This window comes from Pelophylax lessonae, assembly GCF_965119305.1.
Source record: "Pelophylax lessonae genome assembly, chromosome: 6".
In the NCBI taxonomy this organism is placed as follows: Eukaryota; Metazoa; Chordata; class Amphibia; order Anura; family Ranidae; genus Pelophylax; species Pelophylax lessonae.
In genome coordinates this window covers 191,942,291-191,960,846 of record NC_138773.1, presented here as the reverse complement: position 1 = coordinate 191,960,846, position 18,556 = coordinate 191,942,291, and the positions used below count along the sequence as shown (strand labels likewise).

The window sequence follows — 18,556 nt, the reverse complement described above, 5'->3', positions numbered from 1 at the left end:
TATTAATAATTATGAATGAGTTGTCAGTCCTGTCAGTCCTCACATAGGCATGGTCTTTCAGAATATCAGTTTTCACAGCATTTACCTTTGTATGCTTACATTCATTGTCAGGAATGCTTGTTGTGCTTTTAACTCTTCTTAAACTGCCTATGGTCATTGGTATTGCTTTATATATGTTATTACTATTAATATTATACAGGATTTATATAGCGCCAACAGTTTGCACAGCCCTTTACAATATAAAGGGAGACAATACAGCAACAGTACAATATAATACAAGAGGGTTAAGAGGGCCCTGCTCCTGCGAGCTTACAATCTAATAGGGAGAGGCTGGCAAAACAAAAGGGGTGAGTCTGCAGGATCTACAAATAAAATAATAGTGCAGCACTAACACATATATAATTATTAAGAGTGAAAAAAATGGCCCATGGTGAAGGAACGGTGATTCATGCACATTTATAAAGACTCTGCTCCACTTCGTGCTTGTCCATCACTAAGGTCACACTAACTGCTCACCTTAGGATTAGCCCCTTTGTCACTAGATGGTCTAATACAGCATGAAGCTCTCACTCTAAACACAGAGATCCCAGAAAAGGTGACCATGGAAAATAAGGTGCCACTAGACCTCCTGCTAAGACAGAGAGGCTTCTATTCACCAGAAACTAGTCTTTTCTCATCAGCAGTTAGAGCAGTCTTGTGTCTGCCAATGTCTGGGTTAAAGCTTGCAAGAGAAGTTTTCATTCTCCCCCGATCGTCCCATGAGGCTGCAGGATCCCTGACCCTGCCGGGACAGTGCTGATCACATGCACTCTCCTGAGGCAAACTTTGCAAAGGCATACCTTCTAGAACACTTTTGTACGATGTCCAAATGCATCACCTGGCACCTATGGGCCGCCGCAGCCACTCGCTCAATGTTCATAGCTCGGGTAGGAGAAAATATTATGAGCTCAGTTTTAGAAAGATTGAGTTGAAGTGATGGGACATCCATGCTGATATGTCAGTTAGTAATGCGAGAGGAGTGAGGTGAGGAGTAGAGAGATAGATTTGTGTGTCATCAGCATAGAGATGGTACTGGAACCCATGGGAGTTTATCAAGTGATCAAAGAAGGGGGTGTAGATGGAGAAGAGGGGTCCGAGGACAGGACCTTACATTGCAATTTGGGCTCTTTTGTAACTTGTAACTTTTTCTCCTATCCAAGTTCCAAATAAAACATAAAAACCAAAGATACTGGACTGTTTCCTGACTGAGCTAAAACACTTGGGAAAATGTCTAACTGTCATGTTGTTGCTAATGGTAACCCAGGGGAACCCATCACCAGCAGCTCCCAAGAGAGTAGCGCTACATTCGTTTTCCAGCAGCTGAACTTTCGGCACTTAGAAATCATGGCATGAGTCTCCCGGGGCTGGGGCTGTAAAGGACTTTTCCTATTCTGGAACCACACTAATAGTAAGCACTGCATTATCATAAAGTTCACCCCCTAATCTTTACACCATCCTTACAATAAACCTAAACCCTAAAATCAACCCTTAACCATAAATTAACCCCTCAGTTTGTATCCTTTACCAGGATCTTATCTGAGCCAAGCAGGTAGTATCTATGCTGATACAGCACTGAGATTCTGGCACCAGAAAAAGTTGTCATGTGTACCCCCATCTCTTTGTGTGCGCCCTTATAAAGTACAATCCGAAGCAAAAAAAAAAAGCATAGGGCGGGCATGACAAGGTAGTCAGGGTAATCAGGGAGAGTCAGGGTTAATTAAAGTTCACTGGGCCCTCTACCCAATTAGGGGGCTTTTCTTTTAGCAGGTAGGAAGGGCTGCAAGGAGGTCTTGGAGAAGGCAGCTCATCTTCCCAGCATTCTGTGAGACATATGGGTGAGGAACGTTCCTGCCCACCCACCCCTATCCTGGATTTTTTTGCATCTCTATGTTGTCTTCGTGGTTTGGTGGTTGGGGTCTTTGGAGGCGTTTAAAATAACCTGCTGTGTTTATCAGTTTAGGGACCCGTCTAAGGTATGGAGTCACCTGTGGAATGCCAGTTAATGGGGGTTAACCGGTAGGTTAAAATTGTGAGGTATCTGCTGAATGTTGAGGTCATCTCCGATCCAGTGTGGTGCAGCTGGACACCGTGTAAATAGTTATGCAGATACAATGTGGATAATTGATACTTGGTGCCTCAAAAGATCGGCAACCTAATGTTTCTTGTTATTGTATTATTTTGTTTCCTGTTTTAAGGAATGTTTGTTATATTTTGTTTGGTTTTAATAAATGGCCATTACAGACAAAATTTTACTCCCAACAATTGTGTTTTGGCATTTTTATATATTTAGTTGGGGTAAAAAGGGTTGGCTTGGTTGGAGGTCAAAGGGGGGTTAGGATTACATCTGAAGTGCCTTAGTCATGCTGCTGCTATTGCCATGTTGCTGTTCTGTATAGTCTCTGACAACTGAGTTAAGCCACTACCTAATTGAAGCAGTTCTAAAGACCACACCATTTTTCATGTATTCTGTCCATACAATAGGCCATTTGCATTGTCACCCCAGTTGACGAGTAAAGAAAAGAACACCTATATTATATGAGCCTTATCTTTCTGTAATCATGCCATACTTAGCCGATACTTGTTTATTAGAGTTGTGGGATTTACCCTGGACATTTTACTGTCCATTTTTATTTTTGTTACCAGTTCCATATAACTCCTTCTACATCAATTAGAGAATATTTTGTATAATAAATAATGGTTGTACATTGGGTTGATTCCAACCAGAAGTGAAAGTAGTTCTGCGCAAAGCACAAATGCTTCTCTTTTGATCTGAGACTTGTTATCTATTTGTGTAGCTCTTCATGTTCCAGTTGCTCAGAGGTCTGGCCTATATCCATCACCAGCACATCCTGCATCGAGACATAAAACCACAGAATCTCCTTATCAGCTACCTAGGGGAGCTCAAACTGGCTGACTTTGGTAAGTCCAACACAGCTGATACAATTACATCAGAGTAGTTGGAGCAACAGGCCTTTAGAGTACACTTCATTTGTAATTAGATCATCATGAATAAGATTAAACAAACTCTTAAGGTTAATGAAATGTTCAGTCTTGGCAGGTTAATGGGATGCATATGTGTAAAAAAAAAACTTGGCCAATATCTGGACTGCATTAAAACGCATGTTACTGCTTTAAAAACACCAATGCAAAGTCTGTTGGGTGTTGAGAACAAAAAAAAAAAACTTGAAGGGAGAGTAAATGAGGGAATTTGTTGCACAGCAAATTAAATAATCTTCTGCCAAGATCCTGAAAGGTAACGACTTAAATAAGATGGCAATCAGATGGCTTGGCTACCAAAAAATACATTTTGTTCACCCTATTAGCATATACTGTAGGTATACATGGTCCTGTCCTGCAAGCTTACAGGTATGTGCACATTAGTCATTCAAGCAACAGACTTATCTTTAGAGAACCATAGCCTATATGTTGTGTTAAACGAAAAAAAAGTCCAACCAGCTTAACAGACCTTTAATTCAATATGGGCCAGTCACTGGTGTCTGCTCAGATCTCCAGATACAAATTGATATCTTGACTGTTATCTGACGTGATTGATATTCTAGGTGTTAATCACCTTATTTCGAGTTTACTAAAGAAACAAGCCTAATTGGTTTTAATCCATGTATCATCCATTTTTTATTTAATCACTTTACCTGGTTAATACAGTTCAAATTGAAATTCCTACCTTTGCTGGAGAAAGTGCTTCTCTAGGCTCTTTTGTTCAGGCCACATGTCTGAAGGACTAATAATTTGGTGACACAACCTCTGATAAAATAGTTGCATCAGCCAATCTGAACTTTGATTCTCTGTAGTTCTGTTCACAAGTCTAAGGGCCCAGGCTCTTAGTTACATAAGCTTTGATAAAATAGAATAAGTCAACTCTGGGGTTATCTTTTTTTCATATCGTATAACCAAAAGGCATTTATATAGTGACTTGTACTAAAGCAATTCCCCAGAAAAGACAGAAAATGATGTAACATTTGACTTTTGGACTATTGTAATGTAAAATTATTTATATTCATCTATAGTCTTGTATTATATACATATACAGTTCCTTGTGAAAGTATTCGGCCCCCTTGAACTTTGCGACCTTTTGCCACATTTCAGGCTTCAAACAAAGATATTAAACTGTAATTTTTTGTGAAGAATCAACAGCAAGTGGGACACAATCATGAAGTGGAATGAAATTTATTGGATATTTCAAACTTTTTTAACAAATAAAAAACCGAAAAATTGGGCTTGCAAAATTATTCAGCCCCCTTAAGTTAATACTTTGTAGCGCCACCTTTTGCTGCTATTACAGCTGTAAGTCGCTTGGGGTATGTCTCTATCAGTTTTGCACATCGAAAGCGTTTGTTAACAGCAGTTTTCAGTTCTTTCCACAGATTCTCGATTGGATTCAGGTCTGGACTTTGACTTGGCTATTCTAACACCTGGATATGTTTATTTGTGAACCCTTCCATTGTAGATTTTGCTTTATGCTTTGGATCATTGTCTTGTTGGAAGACAGATCTCCGTCCCAGTCTCAGGTCTTTTGCAGACTCCATCAGGTTTTCTTCCAGAATGGTCCTGTATTTGGCTCCATCCATCTTCCCATCAATTTTAACCATCTTCCCTGTCCCTGCTGAAGAAAAGCAGGCCCAAACCATGTTGCTGCCACCACCATGTTTGACAGTGGGGATGGTGTGTTCAGGGTGATGAGCTGTGTTGCTTTTACGCCAAACATAACGTTTTGCATTGTTGCCAAAAAGTTTGATTTTGGTTTCATCTGAACAGAGCACCTTCTTCCACATGTTTGGTGTGTCTCCCAGGTGGCTTGTGGCAAACTTTAAACAACGCTTTTTATGGATATCTTTAAGAAATGGCTTTCTTCTTGCCACTCTTCCATAAAGGCCAGATTTGTGCAGTATACGACTGATTGTTGTCCTATGGACAGAGTCTCCCACCTCAGCTGTAGAACTCTGCAGTTCATCCAGAGTGATCATGGGCCTCTTGGCTGCATCTCTGATCAGTCTTTTCCTTGTATGAGCTGAAAGTTTAGAGGGACAGCCAGGTCTTCGTAGATTTGCAGTGGTCTGATACTCCTTCCATTTCAATATTATCGCTTGCACAGTGCTCCTTGGGATGTTTAAAGCCGGATTTGGATACAAAAAGTTTTCCCAAGCTTTAAACTTCTCCACAACAGTATCTCGGACCTGCCTGGTGTGTTCCTTGTTCTTCATGATGCTCTCTGCGCTTTAAACGGACCTCTGAGACTATCACAGTGCAGGTGCATTTATTCGGAGACTTGATTACACACAGGTGGATTCTATTTATCATCATTAGTCATTTAGGTCAACATTGGATCATTCAGAGATCCTCACTGAACTTCTGGAGAGAGTTTGCTGCACTGAAAGTAAAGGGGCTGAATAATTTTGCACGCCCAATTTTTCAGTTTTTTATTTGTTAACAAAGTTTGAAATATCCAATAAATTTCGTTCCACTTCATGATTGTGTCCCATTTGTTGTTGATTCTTCACAAAAAATTACAGTTTTATATTTTTATGTTTGAAGCCTGAAATATGGCAAAAGGTCGAAAAGTTCAAGGGGGCCGAATACTTTCACAAGGCACTGTATTGGCACACAAATTTGCTTATTATACATACAGGCTATGAATCCAGCTTAGCTACACTGCTCAGTAAAGGTTCACTCATACTAAAAGTTTTGAATGGCCCCCGTCATAAAATTTGCTATATTTGTACTTTTCATAGTTACTTTTAAAGTGAACCTGAAATATTACCTACTGACCTTATCTATCATTGTCACCACTTTGCACACATCTTAGGAGGGTTAAAAATAAAATCTTTTTTTCTGTAAGCATTTTGGGGCCTGAAATGCTCTAGTTCTTTAAAATGCACTTGCATTTTGTGTTGGTGTGTCAGGGGTCTGGCCCCATACCTTCCAATGTTTTGAGTCTCACTAGTAAACCATTACACTAATGGGTAACCACACTGTTCAGTATACAGTAGTTTCCGTAATGCAACAGTCCCCAAACAACAACCTATGGGGCGATTACAGTTAATTGGTTGCCGTAGACTAGCTTTGCAGTGAGCAAGCCCTGTATACAGGGCTTTCTCTTTGCAAGTGGCAGTTGAAAGCTGCTGTATCCAATGGCAGTGGGAAGCAGAGCATTGCAGCACCACAGCAATGTAACAGGCAACCTTAAGTGGAGTGATCCCGTCCTTAATGGCAAGTGTATAGTCCTGGACTTGGCATCTTTGAAAGGAGCAGCACAGAGAATTGAACACCAATGCTGGCACACAATTTCCCACTGACACAAGGGCACCATTCCTACCATCAAAAAAGGAATACTATTCCTATCACAAATTGCTGACATAGGGGCAGCCAATCCCCCTTTAACAGAAGGGCACCATTCTCCCTACTGATTCAAAGCCATCATTCCTTTTACTGACCACTGATGCAGGGTCATTTGTTACTCCCACTGACGCTGGGTCATTTGTTACTCCCACTGATGCTGGGGTCATTTGTTACTCCCACTGACGCTGGGGTCATTTGTTACTCCCACTGACGCAGGATCATTTGTTACTCCCACTGACGCTGGGGTCATTTGTTACTCCCACTGACGCTGGGTCATTTGTTACTCCCACTGACGCTGGGGTCATTTGTTACTCCCACTGACGCTGGGGTCATTTGTTACTCCCACTGACGCTGGGGTCATTTGTTACTCCCACTGACGCAGGATCATTTGTTACTTCCGCTGACGCTGGGGTCATTTGTTACTCCCACTGACGCAGGATCATTTGTTACTTCCACTGACGCAGGATCATTTGTTACTTTCACTGACGCAGGATCATTTGTTACTCCCACTGTCCAGTGAAGCTGAGACATTATTCCTGTTGACACAGGGGTATTTTGTTTAATCCCACTGACCTGATGCAATGGGCTTGTTTTTCTGCTACTGACCATTGATGGGGCATGGTCTCACTGACCACAAGAGTAGGGACATATTTTACTCCCACTGACCTAAAGCCTGTTGTAGGACATTGTTTTCACGATATTGTACAAGTATAAGTTTGTCCCAGATTGTGAAATAGCACTTAAAATGTTCCTGTAATGTCTTGCTTAATGCAGGAAGGAAATGTGTGAAATATGAAAAGTGAGCCTTGGTAAGAGACAGCCTGACAGCCAACCAACTAGCATTTTCAGAATGAGACCTTAGCAATGGCAGGCTTCATGTTTCTCTCAGGAAAGGTTTCTTTTGCTTTATTTAATAGCTAGGAATTGAAATAGCAATCTCCTTATAATATTTTTATAATTGATTTATTTGTAATGCATTTTGATGGCATCTTGTTTTGTAATTAATAGCTTACAGCAAATAAATGCATTCTAATGAAACCAGAATGTGTAGGGAATCATCTGTTTACATAATAAACAAGCAAATAATTTGGGGGAGCATACCCATGTATTTCTAAAGCTGGTGCAGCTATGAACCAAAAGACATGTATATTAAAAAAGAATAGCGCACACATGCAAAAGAAACTACCAAATTTGAAGACAATCCATAAATAAAAATGGGGATTTAGTCCCACCATATGGCCATATAGTGCTCAAGCCCACCACTGCGTCAAAGTACCCCATTATCAGTGGTTTTTTTTTTCTACACTATCCATGAAAAAGAGATGAATCCAGCCTTTCTAACCCTTGGAGATAATACTCCTTGCTGGGAAAGATGTGCAAATGCACTACAGGGGACTCCTCCTATATCCACTTGATAGTGGACACTGATAGAGTACAGGTGTGTGTGGGGGGTGGGGTGGGTTGCTGAACCTCGATAGTCTGGTCAGACCGAATACATAATAAACAAGCAAATAATTTGGGGGAGCATACCCATGTATTTCTAAGATAATGGGGTACTTTGACGTAGTGGTGGGCTTGAGCATATGGTGGGACCAAATCCCCATTTTTATTTATGGATTGTCTTCAAATTTGGTAGTTTCTTTTGCATGTGTGCGCTATTCTTTTTTAATATACAAATCATCTGTTTACAGCTGACTGATGCATTTTGTTTTCTTCCTCCAAAATCTGATATCAACAGTTTACAGTAGACTTATGCATTTTGGTGGCATTAGATTGTATAGTAAATAAAGACTGAAGAATTTGGTGACAATAGACTATGCAGGTTACTAAGAGCTTAAAGCAGACTGACGAATTTGGTGACAGAGTATGCAAGTTACTAATAGCTTACAGCAGACTGATGAATTTTGCTGACTTCAGACTTTGTGTGATGTCTTGCAATGTGCTCTGATCTCTCTACAGGTCTTGCTCGAGCAAAGTCAATCCCCAGTCAGACGTACTCCTCAGAAGTGGTCACTCTGTGGTACCGCCCACCAGATGTTCTTCTAGGTGCTACTGATTATTCCTCCGATCTAGATATCTGGTAAATACAACTCAAGATTTCGTGTTACTCAGAATAAGGAAGGAATTACAGTGTATGTTGATTTCATAAAATAAACACAAGTTGTAAAAATAATTTTTTTTTTTATGGTATAGGTTGAAAAACAAAATGACACCAGGAAACCATTTGCTATTTTCTGCAGTCTTTCCTGACCAGTTTGTATGAGTTGACAGCATGATCAGTTAGGTATCTCTGCAGCTAATGGGGATAAAAGTGGCTTACAGTACATGCTGTTATTATCCCCATGTTTTGCTATGAAACCCTATGTTTTTTTTTGCTTTTGTTTTTTAATGACAATTAAAGTTTTTTTCACATAACAAAGAGAAAAAAGACAAAGACAACATATATGGTCTACAACAGACCAATTATCCACAAAAGCATAGGTCTGAAAGGAATGCATGAGTAATAGCAGCAAGAAAAAAAGCAAAAGGTTGGGACTTTATATGAGAGACATGACGGTGACAAGGCTGGTAGGGCAAAAATATAACATTTATTGTTGTATACATATATCATATAATCATAATGTACAGGATAAACATAATGTATGGTATATGTAAAAAAATGAAATAGTACAAATGATGAGTGGTCCCCAAGCCAGCTTGAAAGAACCAGCATAGCAATAGACAATCATAGAGGTAGTTTGAGTACAATCATAACATCCGTAACTGACGCGTTTCGTGGACTAGTATCGCCACTTCTTCAAGAGTAGGTGTATGATCCATATCTATAGACAAAAAAATGCGTATAAAAACATTGCATAACATGAAGGTCGTTAGAAGCTGAGAGGGGAAGGGAGAGGGAGGGAAAAACCCCCACAGTCTCACAACTTACATGGTGGCCCCAGCAGTAGCTGGCAATGACGGTGAGACATCTGGGTTTATGTCGCATTTTTTGTCTATAGATATGGATCATACACCTACTCTTGAAGAAGTGGCGATACTAGTCCACGAAACGCGTCAGTTACGGATGTTATGATTGTACTCAAACTACCTCTATGATTGTCTATTGCTATGCTGGTTCTTTCAAGCTGGCTTGGGGACCACTCATCATTTGTACTATTTCAGTTTTTTATATATACCATACATTATGTTTATCCTGTACATTATGATTATATGATATATGTATACAACAATAAATGTTATATTTTAACCCTACCAGCCTTGTCACCGTCATGTCTCTCATATAAAGTCCCAACCTTTTGCTTTTTTTCTAAATGAAATTAGGGATGGAGACGCACGGTCCATCCCACCATGCGCCGCAATTAAAGTCCAGCCCTTTTCCCCCCCTTTTCCGAGTAATAACAGCAAGACATCTGCAAGTATTAACATTATGTGATCAAAAGGTATGTTGACAGTCTAGCTTTGAAAACATTAGCCAATGGACACAATCCCAGAATGGACCAACTGAGGCCCAACAATGCCTTCTTCTGGACATTAAGGTTATTTTATTTTTGTTATTACTGAAAATCATTTTGACATAAAGAGGGAGAGAGGTTTTAAACAAACAATTTGCACCAGGTGCCACCAGGTACACGACTGGCCTTTAATTTTTCGGCAAGCTGTGCAGTATTAATAATGCCCCCACTCATTCCCCATGAAAAAAAAAAGAAAAAACTGTGTTAATATTGTCCAAGGGATGTCTGCACCATTCTCAGCCAATCTGGCTATTCATCTTCTAATCCTTTGTGAGAAAAAATGCCTCAACATCCTGGAAACTCTTTAGTTTTGGATTCACCAGTAAGTGGTTTGAACTTCTGGCAGGTGTCAGCGTAAAACTGGGTTTACACGCCTAGACCATTCACAAACCGAAGCGCGACTAGTGCATGTGTAGTAGAAGACTAGCTGTGACGCCAGAGGGTTCACTGCCAGTTTTCTTTAGCTAAGACACCAACGCCTGCACCCGAAGCCGATTGAAGAATTGGTTTGGGCATGGACATCGCTGGATCCCTGGACAGGCAAGTGTCCTTATATTAAAAAAGGCAGCAGCTACAGTATTTGTAGCTGCTGACTTAATTTTTTTGGGGGAGAATGAAGCTTCTCTTTAAGGCTCCTTTTCACATAGGCAGACAGGGGGCGGTAAAAGCAGGAGGTTGATTACATCTTTTTTTTTTTTTTTTACAGCCCACCTACAAGTGGACATAAACGTCCAAAGCTTCTGGCCCCTAAAGAATGGGCCCTTTGAAGAAAAAATATTTTATTTTATCTTTTCATGTGGCAACACTGAATAAAGGACACTTTGCTACAATATAAAGTATTGAGTGTACAGCTTGTATGATAGTGTAAATTTGCTGTCCCCTCAAAATAACTCACACAGCCATTAATGTCTAAACCACTGGTAACAAAAGTGAATACACCCCTAAGTGAAATTGTCCAAATTGGTCCGAAAGTGTCAATATTTTGTGTGGCCACCATTTTCCAGAACTGCCTTAACCCTTTTGGGCATGGAGTTTGCAAGAGCTTCACAGGTTGCCACTGTAGTCTTCTTCCACTCCTCCATGACAACATCATGGAGCTGGTGGATTTTAGAGACCTTGCGCTCCTCCTTCTTTTTGAGGATGCCCCACAGATGCTCAATAGGGTTTAGGTCTGGAGACATGCTTAGCCACCTTTACCCTCAGCTTCTTTAGCCAGGCAGTGGTCATCTTAGAGGTGTGTTTGGGGTCGTTCTGTTGGAATACTGCCCTGTGGCCCAGTCTCCGAAGGGAGTGGATCATGCTCTGCTTCAGTATGTCACAGTACATGTTGGCATTCATGGTTCCCTCAATGAACTGTAGCTCCTCAGTGCTGGCAGCACTCATGCAGCCCCAGACCATGACACTCCCACCACCATGCTTGACTGTAGGCAAGACACACTTGTCTTTGTACTCCTCACCTGGTTGCCGCTTCACACGCTTGACACCATCTGAACCAAATAAGTTTATATTGGTCTCATCAGACCACTGGACATAATTCCAGTAATTCATTTCCTTAGTCTGCTTGTCTTCAGCAAACTGTTTGCGGGCTTTTTGTGTATCATCTTTAGATGAGGCTTTCTTTCTAGAATGCAGCCATGCAGACCAACTTGATGCAGTGTGCGGCGTATGGTCTAAGCCATGGGTGTCCAACCTTTTGGCTTCTCTGGGCCACATTGAGTGTAGAGAAATTTTCTCGGGCCGCATATAAAATATATACTATAGTTAAGGTATATAAGTAATAAAACGCTGCTGCGCCCTTCCCGCGCTGCCGCCCCCCCTAGCACTAATTTAACACAACTAGAGGATTATTCCTTCTGAGGCAGCCTCTGCCTACAGTTAGTTGGAAGCCGCTGTGGCCGTGTCCCCGACCCAACTTCCTTCTTCCCCATAAAAAAAAAAAAAAATTGTCAGGGGGCAATGGGCCGCATTGCCTGGGGCTCTGGGCCGCAGGTTGGACATGCCTGGTCTAAGCACTGACAAGCTGACCCCACCCCTTCATCCTCTGCAGCAATACTGGCAGCACTCATACGTCTATTTTCCAAAGACAACCTCAGGATATGACGCTGAGCACATGCACTCAACTTCTTTGGTCGACCATGGCGACCACTCTATTCTGACTGGAACCGGTCCTGTTAAACCGCTGTATGGTCTTGGTCACCATGCTGCAGCTCAGTTTCAGGGTCTTGGCAATCTTATAGCCTAGGCCATCTTTATGTAGAGCATCAATTCTTTTTGGCAGATCCTCAGGGAGTTCTTTGCCATGAGGTGCCAGGTTGAACTTCCTGTGACCAGCATGAGAGTGTGATATCAAATTTACCACACCTGCTCCCAATTCACACCTGAGACCTTGTAACACTAACAAGACACATGAAACCGGAGAAGGAAAATGGCTAACCGGGTCGAATTTGGACATTTTCAGTTAGGGGTGTACTCACTTGTTGCCAGCGGTTTAGACATTAATGGCTGTGTGTTAGGTTATTTTGAGGGGACAGCAAATTTACACTGTTATACAAGCTATACACTCACTACTTTACATTGTAGCAAAGTGTAATTTCTTCAGTGTTGTCACATGAGAGTGTGAGTATATATATATATATATATATATATATATATATATATATATATATATAGTACTACTCCCATGGGAGCTGCTGGTTACAGGTTTCCCTTGGTTACCACTAGCAACAACATGACAGTTTGACATTTTCCCAAGTGTTTTAGCTCAGTCAGGAAACAGTCCAGTATCTTTGGTTTTTGTGTTTTTATTTGGAACTTGGATGGGAGAAGGGAATGAGTGGGATACTCAAACTTTATACACTATGCACAATGGACTGGGATGACTTGAAAAATGCTGAGTAATGCTGAATGGCGCTAGTCACAACTAGGCCACTGCTTCACTTTGCTCTTAGCAGTGAAGTAAATAATTGAGCTTCCTGAGGTAAACTGTATCCTGAGGTAAACTGTACTGTACTGTTAAACAACTTCAGGACCCTTCCTGGCACCCCCTTTGTTCCTAATCTTTAGGGTTAACTACACGGCACCCCCTTTACTGATACACTCCTGTGTGAGCTTGCTCCTTGATCCCCTGACTTCTTTGGAATGGCCCCCTCTCTTAGGCAGTCCCCTTTGTACTCACATATGGTTTTTCCCAAAAGATTCTGCCAGCAGCTCCACTGGTCTGCTCTCTAGGTCCTCTGCAGCCCAGCTCCACACTTGGTCCAATAGGCCAACTGCCTGAACCACCTTCCTCACACCTGCAGGAAGAGAGACAGCCGTCCACCTCCTCCTGGGACTTTGCTCCCGCCAAAAGACGCCCTGTCACATGCTCCCTCAGGGTTTATAGCCAATTCCAGGATGCATTGCGAGAATGCCCACTCACTGAGACAGCCATAAACCCTGGTGTGCTACTGGTAATGTTTCCTCCACTGTCCAACAAGCTGCCTTATTGGATACAGGGAGGAGACTCCCTTAGACCCAATAAATCACAGCTGGAAACATGTGACAGGCAAAATACTACATATATATATATCATGACCCCTTGAGGGCTGCTGGTTAGTGGAAGTTCCTCTGCACCCACCTGACCCTGAGAAGTATCCATCCCACTAGGCACTTTAGGTTCAGACATTTGAGAGATGATCTCCAAAAATACACTGACACAATAGAAGAGATAAAAGTCTGACTGTTTACTGAGATAAAGGTAAATCAACAACTTAAGAAGAACATATAGGGTTCGGTAATAACAGATATTGCAGTATCAATCCATTAAAACCCCACTTAATACAAGGGAGCTCAAAAGACAGACACTGCAGAAATAATTGCTTAATCAACAGTGTTATATTTAATGAGTAAGAGTGACTGAAAGAACTATCAGCTTTAACTGTCAGAGCTATTGCAAATGTATTAACCATGAACACTGCTTAACCTCCTCTAAAATCAGAACTGGCAATACCTCATGTTTACCTAAAAAGAATCTACCATCATTTCAATGGGTTCCCTTTAAGGATTGTGAGCAATGAAGTTCCTGCTCTAGCAAGGCCTTGCAGAATCTTTGCCGGCAGTTGGAGCTCTTTATCACTCTTCAGTGTGATATCCCAATGTAGTGGTGTATATGAAATCCTATATGCAGTCAGTGTATGATGGATGCATGTTTATATTTGCGATTTCAGTTGTCACCAGGCACTTTTTAATGCAGCAGTGTCCACATGTGAACATAAAAAATAACATTCATCCAAAAAAAAAAACCGGGAACTTGCTTTTTCATTAGAATTTCAGTAGCGCAGGGATGGTGATAACCTCTTACCAAATAAATAGGATAAAACCTATACCAAAATATATGAATCAGATGTAATCAATTCATCTGTTCGGCTCTCGCTGTTCCGGTCAGTCAGTTCAGCTTCTGCCGCTCCGTACTCAACTGGATCCGTCACCTCCCTGTGACTACCAGCATCCGCACTGCTGAGGATGGGCTCCGCTCTTTCTAGGCCGCACACTCAGGCCTCCGTCACCAACTGTGTCCTCTAACACCTCTCAGATCGATCCGTCCTCCACGAGTTTGGCTCCGGTCTCCATGAACGACATCCTGGTTGTGGCTCTTCCAACTTATCAGATACATCTCTCTTATCTTCCACTCAAGGTAACACCAGGCCCTAAACCATAATAGGTGTTTCTACATTTTCTTCCGGGAGAGGGTCAGGGTTTTCAGTACTAAATAATTCAGGGCTGGATGGTGAAGGGATAACTGGAACCTCTTAAAAATATGGCATGTCCACCGGTTCAACAAGCTCTGTACCAACTTCCTGAGCCTCTCTATAAACAGTCAAGACAGGGTTACCTGAATCCTTAGATTTTTGTAAGTCCTTAGGGCTGTAAGTCCTTAGGATGAGATCTCTCTCTCACAGGTAAAGGTAACATTGGCCAATCTCCCACAGAGGACCCACTGCTTCCAAACGTATCTTCCGTTGAAGAGGGCCACCACCAATCAAATATCACTTCTTCATCTTCACTATCTTCCTCCTCTTCTTGTTGACTTGAAGATCTTGATGCCCGCTGTTTCCCATATCGTAAAGTGGGGGTTTTAGGAATATCAGCATCAGAGACTGCTGGTACCCTAATGGCATCTAAAATAGGTAACAAGTGATTTCTATGCCATGCCCTTACAGGACCAATCTTCCCCTTTCGCACTTTTAAGTCGAAGTTCTTCTTATTCCGCTGTTCTCTTAAGGCAGATGCTTCAAGGGCCTTCTCATGGGCTATTTTCACATTCCTCCGAAGTCGGTCCACATAACCTTTATAAAGAACTCTGATGTTCCAAAAGCCAGATCCACTGGTAATCGGGCTTCTCTCCCAAACATCAATAAGGGAATATTCAGTGGAGTCATTCACTGTACTGTTATAAGCATGCACTACTGTGGCAATGTGATCACCCCAATGTTTTTTCTCCGTCGGCAAAGTTCCTAACATATTTAGCAGTTCCTAACATATTTATTTTGCGATTAAACCTCTCAGGTTGAGGATCTCCCTGTGGATGTAAACCTCTCAGGTTGAGGATCTCCCTTTGGATGATACAAAGTTGTCCTGGACTTCTATATATTTAGCAGTTCACATAGTCTTCGGATGAGCTTACTTTCAAAGTCCCAGGCCTTGATCAGAATGTATACGTAGTGGTAGGCCATAATGGACGTAGAACTTTTCCACAAGCGTTTTGGCAATTGTACTAGCCCACTGGTCTCGTGTTGGAAAAGCCTGCGCATATCTAGTAAAATGATCCATCACAACCAGAACATTACTACGCCCACCCAGGTCAGGTTCGAGACACAGGAAGTCAATGCACACTAACTCCACAGGTCCTTGACTTTGCAGATGGCCCATTGTAGCAGCTCTATGTGGTAAAGTCTTCCTCGGAATACACTAAATACAAGAGTGGCAATAACTTTCCACTTCTTTCCTCATAAAAAGGCCAATAGAACCAATCTCTGACCAACTTGAAAGTTCAGTCCGGCCCCAAATGTCAATGAGTATCATGAAGGGCTGTTAGTACAATCAACCGATCCTTCTCTGGCAAGAACAACTGTTGAACTACGTCTGCCTCTTCTGCAAGGCACATGCAGTAGACAATCCCGTCTTCCAACTTCATCTTGTCCACGTCCTTAAAAATTACTCTAACCCCTCCAATTGGGCTACCCAGTAAGGTTTTAGGATCCCCTGAAGTTAGCGCTGCTTTCACTAGAGCACACAGAGGGTCCTCCTTCTGATCCTTCCTCATATCTTCTTTTCTTAACTAAAGGAGCTCCAGACTTCGCACTTGAGTTAAATCACAGTAGCAATAAGGCACCCCCACCGGAGAGACTCCCACTGCCTCTGCTCCAGTAGCTCGTTTATGTCGATATTCGACTCTTTGACATGCAGCTTGGAAGATAAGAACAGCGCCACTCTAAGTGCAGTAAAACCAATACTTTATTTGACATCTTATAATGCTGGGTACTCACAAGATAAACGATTAAAAAGCATGATGAACGTATGTAAAAAGATCCATTAATCCAGTGCCTGGGCGAGGAGGGGCTGATGTGCTCCAAACAAGTCCGTCCGACTGCGGGAGTGAGCAGTATCCGGACCCCGAGGACACCTGCAACGCCTCCGGCGGCGGACTTCCGGGTTGGGCGTAGAGCGTGGGCGTGATGACGTAGGCGACGCGTTGTCGGAGCAGTTGTAGCCTAAGAGCTAAGCTAATAATTAATTTTTTTTTTTTTATTTTTTTTTTTTATTTAATTTTTATTTATCATTATTATTATTTATTATTATTATTACTATTTGTTGCTGCCATTAGGATCGGTTCCAGATACAATATTTCCTACTATTAGGTTTTTATCCAACAGGTCTGTTATTTTCTTCTTTTAGTAATTCTGTAGTTTGTATTATATGACCACTTTTATCTATTTATGTATACTCTGTGTGCATATATTCTACCATACCCGCTTAGCTCTTAGGCTAGAACTGCCGTCCAGGTGTCCTCAGTGAGGGTATTTGCCGCATAGGACTCCTCTTAGGACCCTGCGGCAGTCGAGCATTCCTCCCCTATATAATGCCCTTCTCCAAGATGGCGGGTTCATAGGCCTGAGGAAGGAGCGCATGCTCCGACAACGCGTCGCCTACGTCATCACGCCCACGCTCTACGCCCAACCCGGAAGTCCGCCGCCGGAGGCGTTGCAGGTGTCCTCGGGGTCCGGATACTGCTCACTCCCGCAGTCGGACGGACTTGTTTGGAGCACATCAGCCCCTCCTCGCCCAGGCACTGGATTAATGGATCTTTTTACATACGTTCATCATGCTTTTTAATCGTTTATCTTGTGAGTACCCAGCATTATTAGATGTCAAATAAAGTATTGGTTTTACTGCACTTAGAGTGGCGCTGTTCTTATCTTCCAGTATATTGCAAGTTTCTTCTCGTCTTGAGAGTCAGCAGCCTTCTGGAGTGCACAGACCGGTGCTTCTTATGGACTTTTTGGACTTTGCCACACAACATCCAGGTCCGTGCATCTTCCCATTAATATTTTCCTAGGAGGTTATTGAGGTTCATTTTGAGTCCTGTTGCGCCAGTTTTTTATGTTTGTTTCTGTTGACATGCAGCTTGAACTCCCTCTGAGGTCAGGTGCACCCAGTTACTTTCTTCTCCATTTGAGGAATGAGGTCAGCTGGATAGGGCGTCTGCATCCAGATTACCCTTTCCAGGTCGGTACTTTAGGCTAGAACTAGAACTCCGATAAAGCAGCCAACCACCGATGTCCAGTGGCATCTAAGTTAGCCTTAGTCAGCAAATAAGTCAACGGATTGTTATCTGTCTTCACCATGAAGTAGGCCCCATACAGATAATCCCGCAGCTTGTCCACTACTGCCCCTCAATTTCCAGAAGGCTTGCTCACATCCGGTATTCCACTGATTTGAATAGACTCTCTAGACCCTCTAGGTCCCTTTGAACGTGGTTGTTTGACACTCGGTTGCAAATCTTCTTTGTCAATTTCCCTTTGTAGCAACTCATTCAAAGGCTTTGCTATCTGAGCAAAATTCTTAACGAATCTTCAGTAATAGGAGCAGAACCCCAAGAAAGACCGCAGTTCAGTTACCGTCCTTGGTCGGGGCCAAGTAGCAACAGCCTTTAACTTCTTGGGGTCAGTAGCCACCCCATCTGCTGAGACCACATGCCTAAATAGGTGACAGACATATGGTAGAACTGGCACTTCTCCAAGGACAACTTTAGTCCTTCACAGAGCCTCTGGGAAAACCTTCTCAAGATGAGCTTCGTGTCCTTCCAACGTTTTTCCGAACACGAATATCGTCCAAATATACAAGGACTTTGACTAAATTCATATCACCCACAGTATTTTCCATTAATCTTTGAAAAGTAGCGGGGGCACCTGACAATCCTTGTGGCATACGGTCAAATTCAAAGAAACCCAATGGGCTAATGAAAGCAGTCTTCTCTCTATCATCAGGGTGCATAGGTATCTGGTAGTAGCCACTCTTCAGGTCCAGTACACTGAACCACCTGGCTCCTGACAAACATTGCAAGGCATCTTCAATTCTGGGAGCTGTATACTGGTCAGGGATGGTCTGGCGAT

The 18,556-nt window shown here is 42.2% G+C and overlaps 1 protein-coding gene across 2 annotated transcripts in view; it reads left to right on the top strand.

The window, feature by feature from the left end:
• The window catches only part of CDK15 (cyclin dependent kinase 15), a 322,696-nt gene that overhangs the window by 97,495 nt on the left and 206,645 nt on the right, over positions 1-18,556 (top strand). For both annotated transcript variants that reach the window (XM_082261320.1, XM_082261321.1), the window contains 2 exons: positions 2,835-2,958; positions 8,353-8,473. In XM_082261320.1, the coding sequence (XP_082117446.1) occupies positions 2,835-2,958; positions 8,353-8,473 (245 nt within the window). The remainder of the gene's footprint in view (positions 1-2,834; positions 2,959-8,352; positions 8,474-18,556) is intronic.